Here is a 13,653-nt window from a genome sequence, read left to right as displayed (position 1 = left end):
CCCCCATCATAGCAACCTTGCGGGTTGGGCTGCACAGCTCGCGCTTGGCCAGCCTGGCCCTTTAAATCAGCTCTGGCTAGGAGCACAGAGAGGCAGATGGGAGAGGGCCCACGTGACTCCCTGAGCCTGTGGAAGAGGGAAGAAGCACGCAGCCAGGAAGAGGGGCGGCCGTCGCCCTCTGCCACCTTCCCTGGAGTCGGCAGCGGGCCCTGAGGGAGCAGGCGCCGAGCGCGGCAGCCCCTGAGCTCCTGCCGGGGGATGTGGGCCTGTGAGGACGGAAGGGCCTGTGGGTGATGTGTGGATGGCTTTATCTTTCTCCTTAGAGGGAGGCTGGGGGGGTCGGACCCTCATGCTCTGTTCTCCCCTTAGTGCCTGTTATTTCAGAAAGGGGAGACTGGCAGCCCGGGCCGCTGCCTGTGCAGCCCGGCGCGCACTCTCCCTGCACACGCTCTCCCTGCACACGCTCTCCCTGCACACGCTCTCCCTGCTCTCTCCCTGCACTTTCCCTGCATGCTCTCTCCCCGTGTGCTCTCTCCCTATGTGCTCTCTCCCTGTGCACTCTCCCTGCACGCTCTCTCCCTGCGCTCTCCCTGCACGTTCTCTCCCTGCTCTCTCCCTGCGCATTCTCTCCCCGTGCGCTCTTTCCCTGCATGCTCTCCCTGCACACTCTCTCCCTGCACGCTCTCTCCCTGCGCTCTCCCTGCGCTCTCTCCCCGTGTGCGCTGTCTCCCTGCATGCTCTCTCCCTGCTCTCTCCCTGTGTGCGCTCTCTCCCTGCGCTCTGCCTGCGCTCTCTGCCCGTGTGCACTCTCTCCCTGCGCTCTCTCCCTGCGCTCTCTCCCTGTGCTCTCTCCCTCCTCTCTCCCTGCGCATTCTCTCCCTGCTCTCTCCCTGTGTGCGCTCTCTCCCGGCTCTCTCCCGGCTCTCTCCCTGCATGCTCTCTCCCTGCTCTCTCCCTGCTCTCTCCCTCCTCTCTCCCTGTGCGCTCTCTCCCTGCTCTCTCCCTGTGTGCGCTCTCTCCCTGCATGCTCTCTCCCTGCGCTCTCTCCCTGTGTGCGCTCTCTCCCTGCGTGCTCTCCCTGCGCTCTCCCTGCGCTCACACTCACAGTTCTGTCGTACTTCACTGACCGTGTGGGCCTCATGGTGCGGTTGCCCGTGGGTAACCCGTGGCTGCCTGTGTATTTGCCTGTGTAACCCTGGTGGCGTGACTGTGCCCGAGACACTAAGCTGCTGCAGTGACCCCAGCACGTGTTCTGTGTCCAGGTTTCAGGCATGGTCTCAGAATGACTCCTGCAGGTTTCCTTTGTACTTTCTAAATGTAAGGGCTGGACAGAAACTGCGTTCCCTTGGGGTGGTCTCTCGGCCTCCTTCAGTGTGGAGGAGCTTCTCTTCCTTTCTCACGGCTGACGTGAGCTCTGGAAATGTACCGGGCCCTGCGTCGGGGCGTGCTCTGGCAAGACTGGTTCCCAGAAGGTGCCACGTTCCCGCTGCCACAGGTGGCTGCATTTCTGCGGCTGCTCCAGCCCGTGCTGAGGTCGACACCCGCCATCCCTGTTGCACAGGTGCCTTCTCCCGCGTGTCCAGTCCGCGGTCTGCAGGGACACGGGCCGTCCCGCGTGTCCAGTCCGCAGTCTGCAGGGGCACGGGCCGTCCCGCGTGTCCAGTCCACAGTCTGCAGGGACACGGGCCGTCCCGCGTGTCCAGTCCGCAGTCTGCAGGGACACGGGCCGTCCCGCGTGTCCAGTCCGCAGTCTGCAGGGACACGGGCCGTCCCGCGTGTCCAGTCCGCAGTCTGCAGGGACACGGGCCGTCCTGCTCTCCGATTTCTTGCCCGATGTTTCCAGTGTCCACCGGCGATCCTCGCTGGGATCACTTCCCCGGGGTGCTTTTAACATGCGGCTGCCCCGGAACCTCAGCTCGGGTCAGTCGGGCCGGGACGTTGACGGTGGGAAGTCCTGTGCCTCTTGGGCTTTTGGAAGGGAGAACGTGGTTACTCCCCTTCCGGAATCAAGGTCATGGTCTCGGGGTGACCTGGCAGTGGGCGGCTGAGCTCTGTGTTCTTGTTTCCACAAGCTTTTCGTTGTGAAGCAGGAAGTCTTCCCGTGGACCTCAGGAGTGAAGAGTGAAGGCTGACCGGGGGAGGAGAAGCAGACACAAACGGGGCGTTGCCCATCTCCCCGGGAGCACCAGGGTGCAGACGCAGAGAGAGGAAGTGGGGCAGCTAGCGTGCGTGGAGCTGGGGCGGCTGGCTGTGAGGAGGCCGTCGGGGAGGGAGGCCTCCGTGTGGGGGGGTGCCTGGGCTTGGTGTCTGCGTCGCATTTGTGGAGATTCCAGCGCTTTTATGTCTGGAACCCCACTGCAGCACGGGCATGGGGATGGTTACGGACCATTTCAGGAAGCACGCAGTGTAGGTCTTGCTTTACGTTTTGAATGTCTGGTAAGTTACATAGACAGAAATAACCTGCACCAGGCAACTGGAAGGGGATTTACGTGTGGTTTGGGCTGTGTGGTTGCAAAAATGCTGGTTTTCAACACACCCCTGTCGTTTTGAGTGTGATGCGTGACTCCATTAAGGCCATGGGGTATTGTGAAGAGTCTGCCACCTGCTGGTGAAAGGGGGGCAGGGCAGGTCATCGAGAGAGTCTGCCCTGCGCTTGCAGCCGTTGGTCTCTCACTCAGTGGTGAATGGATTAAAAATTCAAGTTTATGGCTTTGGGAGTCGTGTGTGCGCCAGTTGTCATGTGAAGTGCATTTTGGATTGTGAGCATGAGCGTTGATCCGTTGGAGGTGTTAGGAGCAGGCCCAGGGGGCAGCTTTGGGACTGGGAAATGGGCGTATGAAGAGTCCCAGGCTGCCGCTGCCTCAGAGTGTGCACCCTGTGCCGAGAGAAGCCTGGGAGAGGACCTTCTTCCTGGCTTGCAGGAGTCTGGTGGAACCTTAGTTTAGAACAGGACGAGTTCCCTCATATGCGACGTAGAGATTCCTGGGGTGGGGGTCATGAATGTGTCGGGGACCGTATTTCGGGTTTTGTCTCAGTGGAGAACTGGGAGTCCAGGTGATGTTCGTTTGCACACGGTTTATGGGGACATTGCTCAAGCACCGTGCCCTGCCTCGGGCCGTGCAGGTGACCCTGTGTCTCAGCTTCGTGGAGACCCCTGTGGGCGTGAAAGCGACACACGGGAGGCTGAGAGAGCTGCAGGAGGGGGCTGTGGGCCTGGGGTTAGAGGAAGCAGCACGCGTAGGGGCCGAGAGAAGGGCGCCTCAGCGGGGCTGGGCTCCTGCCGGCTTTGGAAAGGTGGGCGGGATGGACACCGGTGTGCGCAAGACCTGCTGTCTGCTCCGCCCCCCGGCTCCAGGTGGATTTTTTTAAAAAGATTAATTTTTTTTTTTTTACTTGAAAGAGTTATAGAGAGAGGAGAGGCAGAGAGAGAGAGAGAGAGGTCTTCCATCCGATGGTTCACTCCCCAATTGGCCGCAACAGCTGGAACTGTGCCGATCTGAAGCCAGGAGCCAGGAGCTTGTTCCAGGACTCCCACGCGGGTGCAGGGGCCCAAGGAGTTGGGCCATCTTCTGCTGCTTTCCCAGGCCATAGCAGGGAACTGGATGGGAAGTGGAGCAGCCGGGTCTCGAACTGGCGCCCATATGGGATGCCAGCACTGCAGGCCGGGGCATTAACCTGCTGCGCCACAGCGCTGGCCCCTCCAGGTGGATTTATAGTGGGATCGTGCTTTGAGCTGAGGAGCTGCACCCCATGGGAATGACCGCAGACTCTGAATTGCCAGCCCATCCGGGACCTAACTGCTGGTCAGGTGAGCCTGGTGTGTGTGGAGGAAACACACGTGGTCTTAGGAGGCAGGCGGCAGTGGCCGGCGGGCAGGTGGAAGCTGCCGTGGCTACAAGGACGGAGACCAGCTGCGGAGTGAAGGCTTCCGTACCTGGCCACGGTGTGAGGGCTTCCGTCCCCAGCTGCCGGGGACTGGGCCGTGGAGTGAGGGCTTCTGTCCCCAGCTGCCGGGGACCTGGCTGTGGATGGAGTGAGGGCTTCCGTCCCCAGCCGCTGGGGACCCAGCCGCCGGGGACCGGCCGCGGAGCCACCACAGGGGAGAGCTGGCTCGCTCTCTGCCGTTCCCGAGACATTTGCTGGAGATACCGTTCTGGTGAGAGCTGAGCTTCCTGACTTTCCTTCCGAGGTGGCAGGAAGAGGCCGAGTGGCTGCTAGGCTCTGACCCGCCCACAGGGACTCTGGGTGGCAGAGGTTAGGCTCTGACCCGCCCACAGGGACTCTGGGTGGCAGAGGTTAGGTTCTGACCCGCCCACAGGGGCTCTGGGTGGCAGAGGTTAGGTTCTGACCCGCCCACAGGGGCTCTGGGAGGGAGAGGAGACAGGAACTTGGGGACGCATCCTGCTGTCCTCTTGGAGGTTCCCCAGGCCTGAGGCAGGGGCCAGCCTCTAGACGTGTGCCCAAACGTTCTGCTTTTAAGTGAAGAATTCTCTCAGATACGGTCCTGTGGGGTGGAACGAAGGCCACTGGGTAGTTGAGTTAATTTTTCCACCGCTACTGTATAAGGTTTAATAAGAGACAGAAGCTGTGTGTCTTCAATTATCTCCTTCTGCCGTCCCCTGGGTGTGACTCCGCTAGGCGTGGGGGAGGCTGTGTGTCCTGGTGTTGGGTGGTGAAGGGTCTGGGGGAGGGGGAGGGTTGGTTTGGGGAGGGGTGATCCGTGGAAGCTCTCTGTCTTGGAGGGCCACTCTTTGCTGGTCCTTTGGCTGGAGGGGGCATATCTGGGGGCTTCTCTTGTCTCCCCACTGGCCCTTCTGGGTTGCCAACTTCTTTAACATCCACTCTGGCTTGTTTGAAATTAACAAAACCCAGAGACCACACTGCTGTGGTTGCCTGGGCCCGGGGGCCTGAAGTTGTGAGCCCCTCTGCCTCTGCTGGGGTCTGAGCCCCAGACTTTGGCTGTGGTCAGCTGGAGCGCAGGGGACGTGCCTGCCTGTCTCAGGGAACCAGTCCGGCTTCGGGCTTTCCTCATCTGCCTATCAGGGCCTTGGTCAGTCCTGGTTGTGGCTCACACTGGCTGACCGGCGTCATAGCTGTCGTGACTGCATGTGGGTGGGTGGCACTTGGCCCGAGGATGATGGGAGGGTGGAGGGACGTGCTCCCTGCTGCCCGTGAGGCTGGCGCAGGCTCCCCGGGGAGGTCACGTGGGGGTAGAGTTGCCTGCCATCCTCTTCATCTCCCGTGCAGGTGTCGGCTTCTGGGTGACCGGGGCGTGGTCCCCGAGGTGCCGGCTGTCGGTTCCTGGTGCTGGGTGACTCCGTGGGCTCCTCCGGCCTCTCCGTGGGGCTGCTCTGAATTCTTGGGTTGCTCACGTTCCCTCCACTTCCTGGCCTCTAGGGTTTCCTAGCCCTATTTTCAGCTATCCCTAGCATTCCAGTGGCCCCTAGGGAGGGCTGGGAAGGATGTGTACTGCTCACTGTTGGAACATTCGCTCCAAGCTTTGGCTTTGCAGCTACTTGCTCTGAGTCTTAATTGTTTTCTTTAATTAATTAATTTATTTGAAAGCGTTACAGAGAAAGAAGACACACACACACACACACACACACACACACGTGGTGGTGGTTCTCCACTTATCAGTTTACCTCCCAAGTAGCTGCAATGGCCAGGTTTCTGGCCAAGCCAGAGCCAGATCCAAGACCCCCATTTGCGTCTCCCATGTGGGTTGCAGGAACACAAGCACCCGGGCCATTCTCCTTTGCTTTTCCCAGACCATTAGCAGAGAACTGGATAGGAAGTGAAGTGGCCGGGGCAAGAACTGGCACGTATGTGAGATGCCAGCATTGCAGGTGGTGGCTTCACCTGCTGCGCCACAATGCTGCCCCTTAAGTTTTCATTTATTTATCTATTTCCCATTTTATTTGAAGGGGAGAGGGATATGGACAGCTCTTCCATTCGGAAGTCCATTCCCCAGGACTTGGCCAGGCAGAAGCCAGGCGCCCAGGATCGTGACTGGCACGGACCCTCTTGAGCCATCGTCAGCTGCTGCATCCCAGGATGTGGTCAGCAGGAAGCGAGGACTTGGGACTCCAGGCGGGTTTAGCTGATGCTAAGCCGCGAAGCACTTGGTGTGCCTGCCCTGGGTTTTCAGGTTAACAGAACTCGGCTGTGAGTGCTCTGACCTCCCGTCGCCAGGCCGAGCAGGCGTTGTGTCCAGGCCCTGCCATATGGACAGGCAGACTGTTCTTTTGCCGGCATGCATTGCTAGCACTTGAAGATGGTCATTGCTGGACTGGGTGTGGACTGTGTGGGTGCCCTGTGACCCTGTGAGAGCCCACCGTCCCCTGGCTGGACTGTGTGGGTGCCCTGTGACCCTGTGAGAGTCCACCGTCCCCTGGCTGGACTGTGTGGGTGCCCTGTGACCCTGTGAGAGCCCACCGTCCCCTGGCTGGACTGTGTGGGTGCCCTGTGACCCTGTGAGAGCCCACCGTCCCCTGGCTGGACTGTGTGGGTGCCCTGTGACCCTGTGAGAGCCCACCGTCCCCTGGCTGGACTGTGTGGGTGCCCTGTGACCCTGTGAGAGCCCACCGTCCCCTGGCTGGACTGTGTGGGTGCCCTGTGACCCTGTGAGAGCCCACCGTCCCCTGGCTGGACTGTGTGGGTGCCCTGTGACCCTGTGAGAGCCCACCGTCCCCTGGCTGGACTGTGTGGGTGCCCTGTGACCCTGTGAGAGTCCACTGTCCCCTGGCTGGACTGTGTGGGTGCCCTGTGACCCTGTGAGAGCCCACCGTCCCCTGGCTGGACTGTGTGGGTGCCCTGTGACCCTGTGAGAGTCTACCGTTCCCTGGCTGGACTGTGTGGGTGCCCTGTGAGAGTCCAGTGTCCCCTGGCCCCCTGCTGCGTGCTCTCCTCCCCTGGCTGGTGTGTGGTGTCTGGCTTGGTCCTGGTTCTTTGTCACCTTTGTGACGTGCCTCCTGGAGGCGTTTCCCTGCCTGAGATAAAATTGGCACGCGGGCCTAGTTTCTGCAAGGCAAGAGCTGTGCGCGTGTGGGTGTGGCGCCGTGGGCCTCAGCGCATCTGCCTTCCGCCTGTTTTCCCTGCTTGTGCTGCCGTGGCCTCCCTGAGTGTCCCTTGTGCAGGGTGCTGAAGATGGCAGAGGGCATGGCGCGGCTGCCGCACCGCCAGTCCTCTCCCCGCCTCTCCTAGGAGCCTCCTAACTAGAGGTGGTTTCTTCCAGCGATGAGCCCCCTGTCCCAGTGTGCAGAGCGCGCCGTGGACTTGAGTGGCATCTGGTTCCCATTTTATACTGAAGTCGGTTGTTTGGGGCCACGTTGGGTGAAAGTGCTGTAATTGATGGAATCCATCATCACACTTTAATTTTATCCCTGGAGTGTAGGAGAAGGCGGAATTAAGCCGAGAAGCAGGAGTCTGTTTTTCACGAGCCCCTAGCGATGGGGACCGTCTGCATGAAATTGGAGCAGGACCGCTTACTTAACGCTCTTCTCGCTGGCTGGCGTTCTGAACGCAGATTCCACTTGACAAAATGGTAGGACAGAACTCTATTTTTGAACTCTGCAAACCACACTCCAGAACTGTGGCAAAAGTAACAGTTTCTTGAGTGAAAAATAGCTTGTCCGTGAACTCCTGGGGAGCGGGCCACTTGTGGCGTGTAGAATGCTACCACTCTGTCTGCTGGGCTGTGGGCCTCCCTCGGAGTGTCCAGGTGGGATTGGGGTGGCGGTGGCGAGGAGGGAGAGGGCTTTTCCTCCCATTCTCTGCTCTGGTCTTCCTGGGCGTGGCTAGAGGTGTCTGTCCCTGTGACTCATCCGGCTTTGGCTTCTCTGTCAGTGTGGCCGGGAGGTTCAGGGCAGCTGGGGTCACGTGGCCAGCTTGCTGAGGGCTGGGGAGGTGTTGACATCGCTGCAGTAGGTAGGGGTGACTGCACGCGTGGACCCCGCGTGTTAGCATGTTCACTTCCGTTGCTGCAGCCCTGTCGGCCCCTGGGGCTGGCTGAACCTTTGTGCTCACACGTGCCGGTTTGCTGGTTGCCACCGTGCTGTGTGCCTGCCCTGCTCTGACTCGCTGGTGTGCACTTGGCTCACCTGGTGGCTGGCGCCGTGGAGGCGGAGGGGACCAGGAGGTGTGACGGGGCCGGGGCTGCTGGGCTGGGGACCAGGAGGTGTGACGGGGCCGGGGCTGCTGGGCTGGGGACCAGGAGGTGTGTCGGGGCCGGGGCTGCTGGGCTGTGCCGCCTGAGACCAGTGCTGAAGCTGCTTCCTGGCTCTCTGTTGTGGCTCTTGCCGGTTACTCGTGAGCCACGTGAACTGCGTGCGTTTTTAGAGCATGTGTGAGTCAGGTTCATTTGCTTACAATGGAAGATTTTAACAGATTGAAGATGCAGGTGACATACAGAGCATTATTTCGTGACGCAAAGTTTGCTTGTCCTCCATCAGATGGCAGGTGCTCCTGATTTTCCGTACTACCTGTGAATTTGGAAGCCAGGGCGGGACAAGTTAGGGCTGTGGGTAGTTAGCTTTGCAAATCTGAGATTTTCTCCTGTTTCTTTGAGGAGCCTGCCTGTTTCTTTTTCATGTGGTGTCACACTGTGGGTGGCTGTGATACCCCGTCTGTCCCCTGAGAGAGGTGGCAGTGGTTACACTGTGGGTGTCTGTGTCACCCTGTCTGTCCCCTGAGAGAGGTGGCAGTGGTCACACTGTGGGTGTCTGTGAACCCCGTCTGTCCCCTGAGGGGGGTGGTATTGGTGTCACACTGTGGGTGGCTGTGTCACCCTGTCTGTCCCCTGAGAGAGGTGGCAGTGGTGTCACACTGTGGGTGTCTCTGATACCCTGTCTGTCCCCGGAGAGAGGTGGCAGTGGTCACACCGTGGGTGGCTGTGTCACCCTGTCTGTCCCCTGAGAGAGGTGGCAGTGGTGTCACACTGTGGGTGTCTCTGATACCCCGTCTGTCCCCTGAGAGAGGTGGCAGTGGTCACACCGTGGGTGGCTGTGAACCTTGTCTGTCCCCTGAGAGAGGTGGCAGTGGTCACACCATGGGTGGCTGTGTCACCCTGTCTGTCCCCTGAGAGAGGTGGCAGTGGTGTCACACTGTGGGTGTCTCTGATACCCCGTCTGTCCCCTGAGAGAGGTGGCAGTGGTCACACCGTGGGTGGCTGTGTCACCCTGTCTGTCCCCTGAGAGAGGTGGCAGTGGTCACACTGTGGGTGGCTGTGTCACCCTGTCTGTCCCCTGAGAGAGGTGGCAGTGGTCACACCGTGGGTGGCTGTGTCACCCTGTCTGTCCCCTGAGAGAGGTGGCAGTGGTCACACCGTGGGTGGCGTGTGTCACCCTGTCTGTCCCCTGAGAGAGGTGGCAGTGGTCACACCGTGGGTGGCTGTGTCACCCTGTCTGTCCCCTGAGAGAGGTGGCAGTGGTGTCACACTGTGGGTGTCTCTGATACCCCGTCTGTCCCCTGAGAGAGGTGGCAGTGGTCACACTGTGGGTGGCTGTGTCACCCTGTCTGTCCCCTGAGAGAGGTGGCAGTGGTCACACCGTGGGTGGCGTGTGTCACCCTGTCTGTCCCCTGAGAGAGGTGGCAGTGGTCACACCGTGGGTGGCTGTGTCACCCTGTCTGTCCCCTGAGAGAGGTGGCAGTGGTCACACTGTGGGTGGCTGTGTCACCCTGTCCCCTGAGAAGGGTGGCAGTGGTGTCACACTGTGGGTGGCTGTGTCACCCTGTCTGTCCCCTGAGAGAGGTGGCAGTGGTCACACTGTGGGTGGCTGTAGGGGTGTAGATAGCCATTTTTGAGGGGTGGTAGCTCATCTTTTGTTTTTCTTCTAAAGATTTACTTATTTATTTGAAAGGCAGAGTTAGAGAGAGAGGGAGAGAGAGATGCAGGGCAGGGCAGCGGGGGAGGGTGTTCCATCTGCTGGTTTAGACCCCAGTCCGAAGCCAGGAGCTTCTTCTGAGTCTCCCATGTGGGTGCAGGGACCCAAGTACTTTGGGCCATCTTCCACTGCTTTCCTAGGCACCTTAGCAGGGAGCTGGATGGGAAGTGGAGCAGCGGGGACTCAAACCAGTGCCCATATGGGCTGCTGGTGCTGCAGGTGGCGGCTTTACCCGCTGCGCCTTACGCCGGCCCCTGGTAGGAGATGACACGAGCCATCAACTCCAAGTCCTGTGCAGGCTCCTTCTTTGCTGTTTGAGTTGTGTGCTTTTCCATTTTCTCTGCAGGGGGGCCTTGCCCTCCTTCCCTGGAGCCGGGCTGCCCTGGCGACGTCCCTGCACGTGGAGCGTGGTGTGTGACGGCGGAGGCAGTGGTGCCATTGCTGCGACAGCAGGCACTCCTTCCATCCTGCCTGTGCTCTCGGCACGGCCGCTGGTGCCACGAGGACACGAGGCGCCAAGGCTCCTGCCAGCAGCCGTGAGCTGAGCCATCTTGTTGGCACTTCCTCAGCCCAGTGCGTGGCCGCCAGGCTGCCGGGTGCCTGCCGCTCCCGCTGAGCTGGTGGCCTCGGCAGGAGAGACCCTGAGCCGCATTGTCCCAGCGGAGCTGCTCCTTAGGCTGGGACAGCAGACGCCTGTGTTCCAAGTTTAGAGCGGGTGACCGCTCCAGGTGCGAGGCTGCGGGCGGAGCCGCAGCACCTGTCAGTGGCACCCCTGCCTTGCCGGCATCGCCGCCCGTGCCCTGAGAGCGTGGGGCGTCTGCCCTAAAAGGCGTGCTCCCTCAGGCTGGCGGGAAGGCTCTCGCGTGGTGTTCTTGTCGGGGATTTCTGAGTGACAAGCAGCAGCGGTTCCGAGGTCCCCAGCGTAGCCTCTGGGAGGGAGGGGGCTGGAGCGGCGTGGAGCGGCACGTGCCGGTGAGGACCGTCTTCCTCCTCGTGAGCAGTGGGGAATTCTGCTTCTGCCTGAGCCAGCTCGGAGGCGTCAGCTTCTGCCTTCTGGCGCGGAGGCGGCCTCCCTGCTTCCCTGGAGGGCCTTGCTGTCTTCTTGGAGGTGTGTCCCCTCTGCGGGAGGGCCTTGCTGTCTTCTTGGAGGTGTGTCCCCTCTGCGGGAGGGCCTTGCTGTCTTCTTGGAGGTGTGTCCCCTCTGCGGGAACACGTGGGCGCGGACCCCGTGCTGCCTCTTGCTGCCTGGCGCCGTGTTCCCACGGTCCCCGAGCCCGAGGACCCTGTGGCTCGGCTCTGCCCGCGCGCTACCGCACTTCAGGCCGTCTGTGCCGGGCTGTCTGCTCCAGGACCCGGGATGAGCGAGCGGTTAGTTCCCCGTGGGCCCTGCCACTCTCAGTTCAGGGAAGAAGAGTCGGGGCTTGAAACCACCGAAAGCTTCTCTCTTTGCTGAGAATCTGCGAGCGGCCGGTGTCCGTCACTTCTGCTCACGTCTCATTGGCCGAGCAGGTCACGTGGCCAGGCCTGCCCGCAGCGGGCCTGGGGCAGGGAGGAAGTGGAGGTGATGTCATGCCCTGCACAGCAGTTACCGGGCTCTGCTCCACAGCCGGCTCTTGGGCCGAAGCCTTCCTGAAGCCGCCATGGGCGTTTCTGCGCCGACCCCAGGTTTTCCTGCCTGGAATCGGGCACGTAAACCTCTGCTTTGGCATGGCTTCCGCTGCCGGGGGGACACTGGTGACCCCCCCCCCCCCACCGTCTTCCTCCTGCAGAGGAGAGCGCCCTGAGTCAGGTGTTAGTTCAGAAGCCAAATCGACTCTGGCTTTGGCTACTGCGATGTCGCCACAGGATGAGGAATGTGCCGACTGCAGTTGCTTGCGTACCAGCGCTGAGTCGAGGCTGGGGGTGGAGTCTGGACCACGGGGCAGTCTTTGGCACCTGTGGGGGTGTGGGATGGGGTTTTCTGTGGGGTTAGGAGTCAGTGTGGCGTGCAGAGGAGCAGTCCCTGTGGACCTGGAGGCTGGAGACAGCGGAGGCACAGCTGGCCCGGCGACTTTGGGATGCAGCCCTCCCTGTGTCCTGGTGTCTGCTCTGACTGGGTGCGGCTGGGTGCTGGTCAGATAGAGGCATGGGCATGGGAGGGTGGAGGGCAGAGCAGGTGCCAGCACAGCTTCCCAGCCCCATGGCTCTCCCTCCTCCGAGTGGACGTCTGGCCCTGGGTTGGGGGGTCTCAGGTGTTGAGTGTGGCCGAAGGGTGAGGTCAGCCAGCAGTGCCCAGGTGTGCAGCCTGGGCGGCCGTGTTGACAGGACCAGTGTGCAGAAGCAGGCTTGTGCGCTGTGTTTGTGAAGCGTGTTGTGGGGATATGAGTTCCGCTCTAACCAGGCAGGGCGAGGAGGCATGTGGGCTGAGGAGGTAGCTCTGGACTGAGAGGCAGCCTCCCGTGAGTGTCCCTGGCCAGCTCCCCTGGGCACCTGTGTCCCGGTGTCTGCGTTCTGAGCACCAGGTGGTGGCGGAGGGAGCTGCCCAGTGCGGGAGCCGTCTTGTCGTTGGAGAGTGAGGGCCCCGGGGCCTCCTCTGCTCCTGCCCCGGGGCCTCCTCTGCTCCCGCCCCGGTCTGAGACCCTCCTCAGTCCCCACTGTGCGTCACAGTGCTGTCTTCTGTCAGGCTGGACGATCAGGCCCACCCCCACAGCCCAGCTACGGGGAGGCTCTGACCTAGCCTCCCAACGCCAGTCAGGAGCCTGCACCCGAGTCTGCGAGTCTACGTGCTGGGGTCCACCCCGCCCTGACCTCCCATTCTGCTTCCTGGGAGACAGCAGGTGGCACACAGGCACAAGTAGTCAGGTCCCTGCTGCCCGTGGCCCAGCCCTGGCTGGTGAAGGCATTCGGGGGACTGAGCCAGGGAAAGGGAGATCTCTCTGTCTCTCAAATGAATAAAATTTTTAGAAACCACCTCATTTTGCTTTCTTAATATGCTTGCGTATTTTGACACTTACGTTAGGTTTGTCATGACATTCCACTCCTAAATCCTTTTTTTTTTTTTTTTTGACAGGCAGAGTGGACAGTGAGAGAGAGAGATAGAGAGGAAGGTCTTCCTTTGCCGTTGGTTCACCCTCCAATGGCCGCTGCGGCCGGCGCGCTGCGGCCGGCGCACCGCGCTGATCCGATGGCAGGAGCCAGGAGCCAGGTGCTTCTCCTGGTCTCCCATGGGGTGCAGGGCCCAAGCACCTGGGCCATCCTCCACTGCACTCCCTGGCCACAGCAGAGGGCTGGCCTGGAAGAGGGGCAACCGGGACAGAATCCGGCGCCCTGACCGGGACTAGAACCCGGTGTGCCGGCGCCGCTAGGTGGAGGATTAGCCTAGTGAGCCGCGGCGCCGGCCTCTACTCCTAAATCCTTAAGTGCCTCTTGCCAAAGATAAGTCCGTTTTTTGGCACGCCAGCCTAGGAGTGCTGAACCGGGCAGCTGGAGTGATGGTTCTTCATCTGAAGTCAGTCAGTGCAGATTCCCCGAGTGCCTGATGTCCTCCGGAGGTGACGGACCCAAGGCACGGGGCCCAGGACGACCCATTGCAGCTGGTGGTCAACAGGATTCAGACTGACTCGGGAGCGTGAGGCATTCGCCAGGTGCGGCTTCCTGTCTGGTGCCCTGCCCGCCGCGAGGGTGACGTGTGCAGTGCACCGTGGGAGGCTGTGCGAGCAGGTGGCCCTTTGCCTGCTCATCCACCGCGGAAACTTCTAGAAAGTATTTCTGTGTCTGCCTTGCGTACTCTCCG

The 13,653-nt window shown here is 61.1% G+C and overlaps 1 protein-coding gene across 7 annotated transcripts in view; it reads left to right on the top strand.

Annotated features, from left to right (window-relative positions):
- The window catches only part of ARHGEF7 (Rho guanine nucleotide exchange factor 7), a 171,967-nt gene that overhangs the window by 55,438 nt on the left and 102,876 nt on the right, over positions 1 to 13,653 (top strand). Inside the window, exon 2 of one of the 7 annotated variants that reach the window (XM_070048564.1) lies at positions 7,394 to 7,543. The exons of 5 other annotated variants lie outside the window; for them this stretch is intronic. In XM_070048564.1, the coding sequence (XP_069904665.1) occupies positions 7,541 to 7,543 (3 nt within the window). In that variant the 5' untranslated portion in view covers positions 7,394 to 7,540. Of the gene's footprint in view, positions 1 to 7,393; positions 7,544 to 13,226; positions 13,505 to 13,653 lie in introns of those variants that run through there. One more of the 7 variants, XM_070048566.1, reaches the window with a different exon arrangement.

This window comes from Oryctolagus cuniculus, chromosome 9 (genome assembly GCF_964237555.1).
Source record: "Oryctolagus cuniculus chromosome 9, mOryCun1.1, whole genome shotgun sequence".
Taxonomy (NCBI): domain Eukaryota; kingdom Metazoa; phylum Chordata; class Mammalia; order Lagomorpha; family Leporidae; genus Oryctolagus; species Oryctolagus cuniculus.
This window is presented reverse-complemented; position numbering and strand designations above follow the sequence as displayed.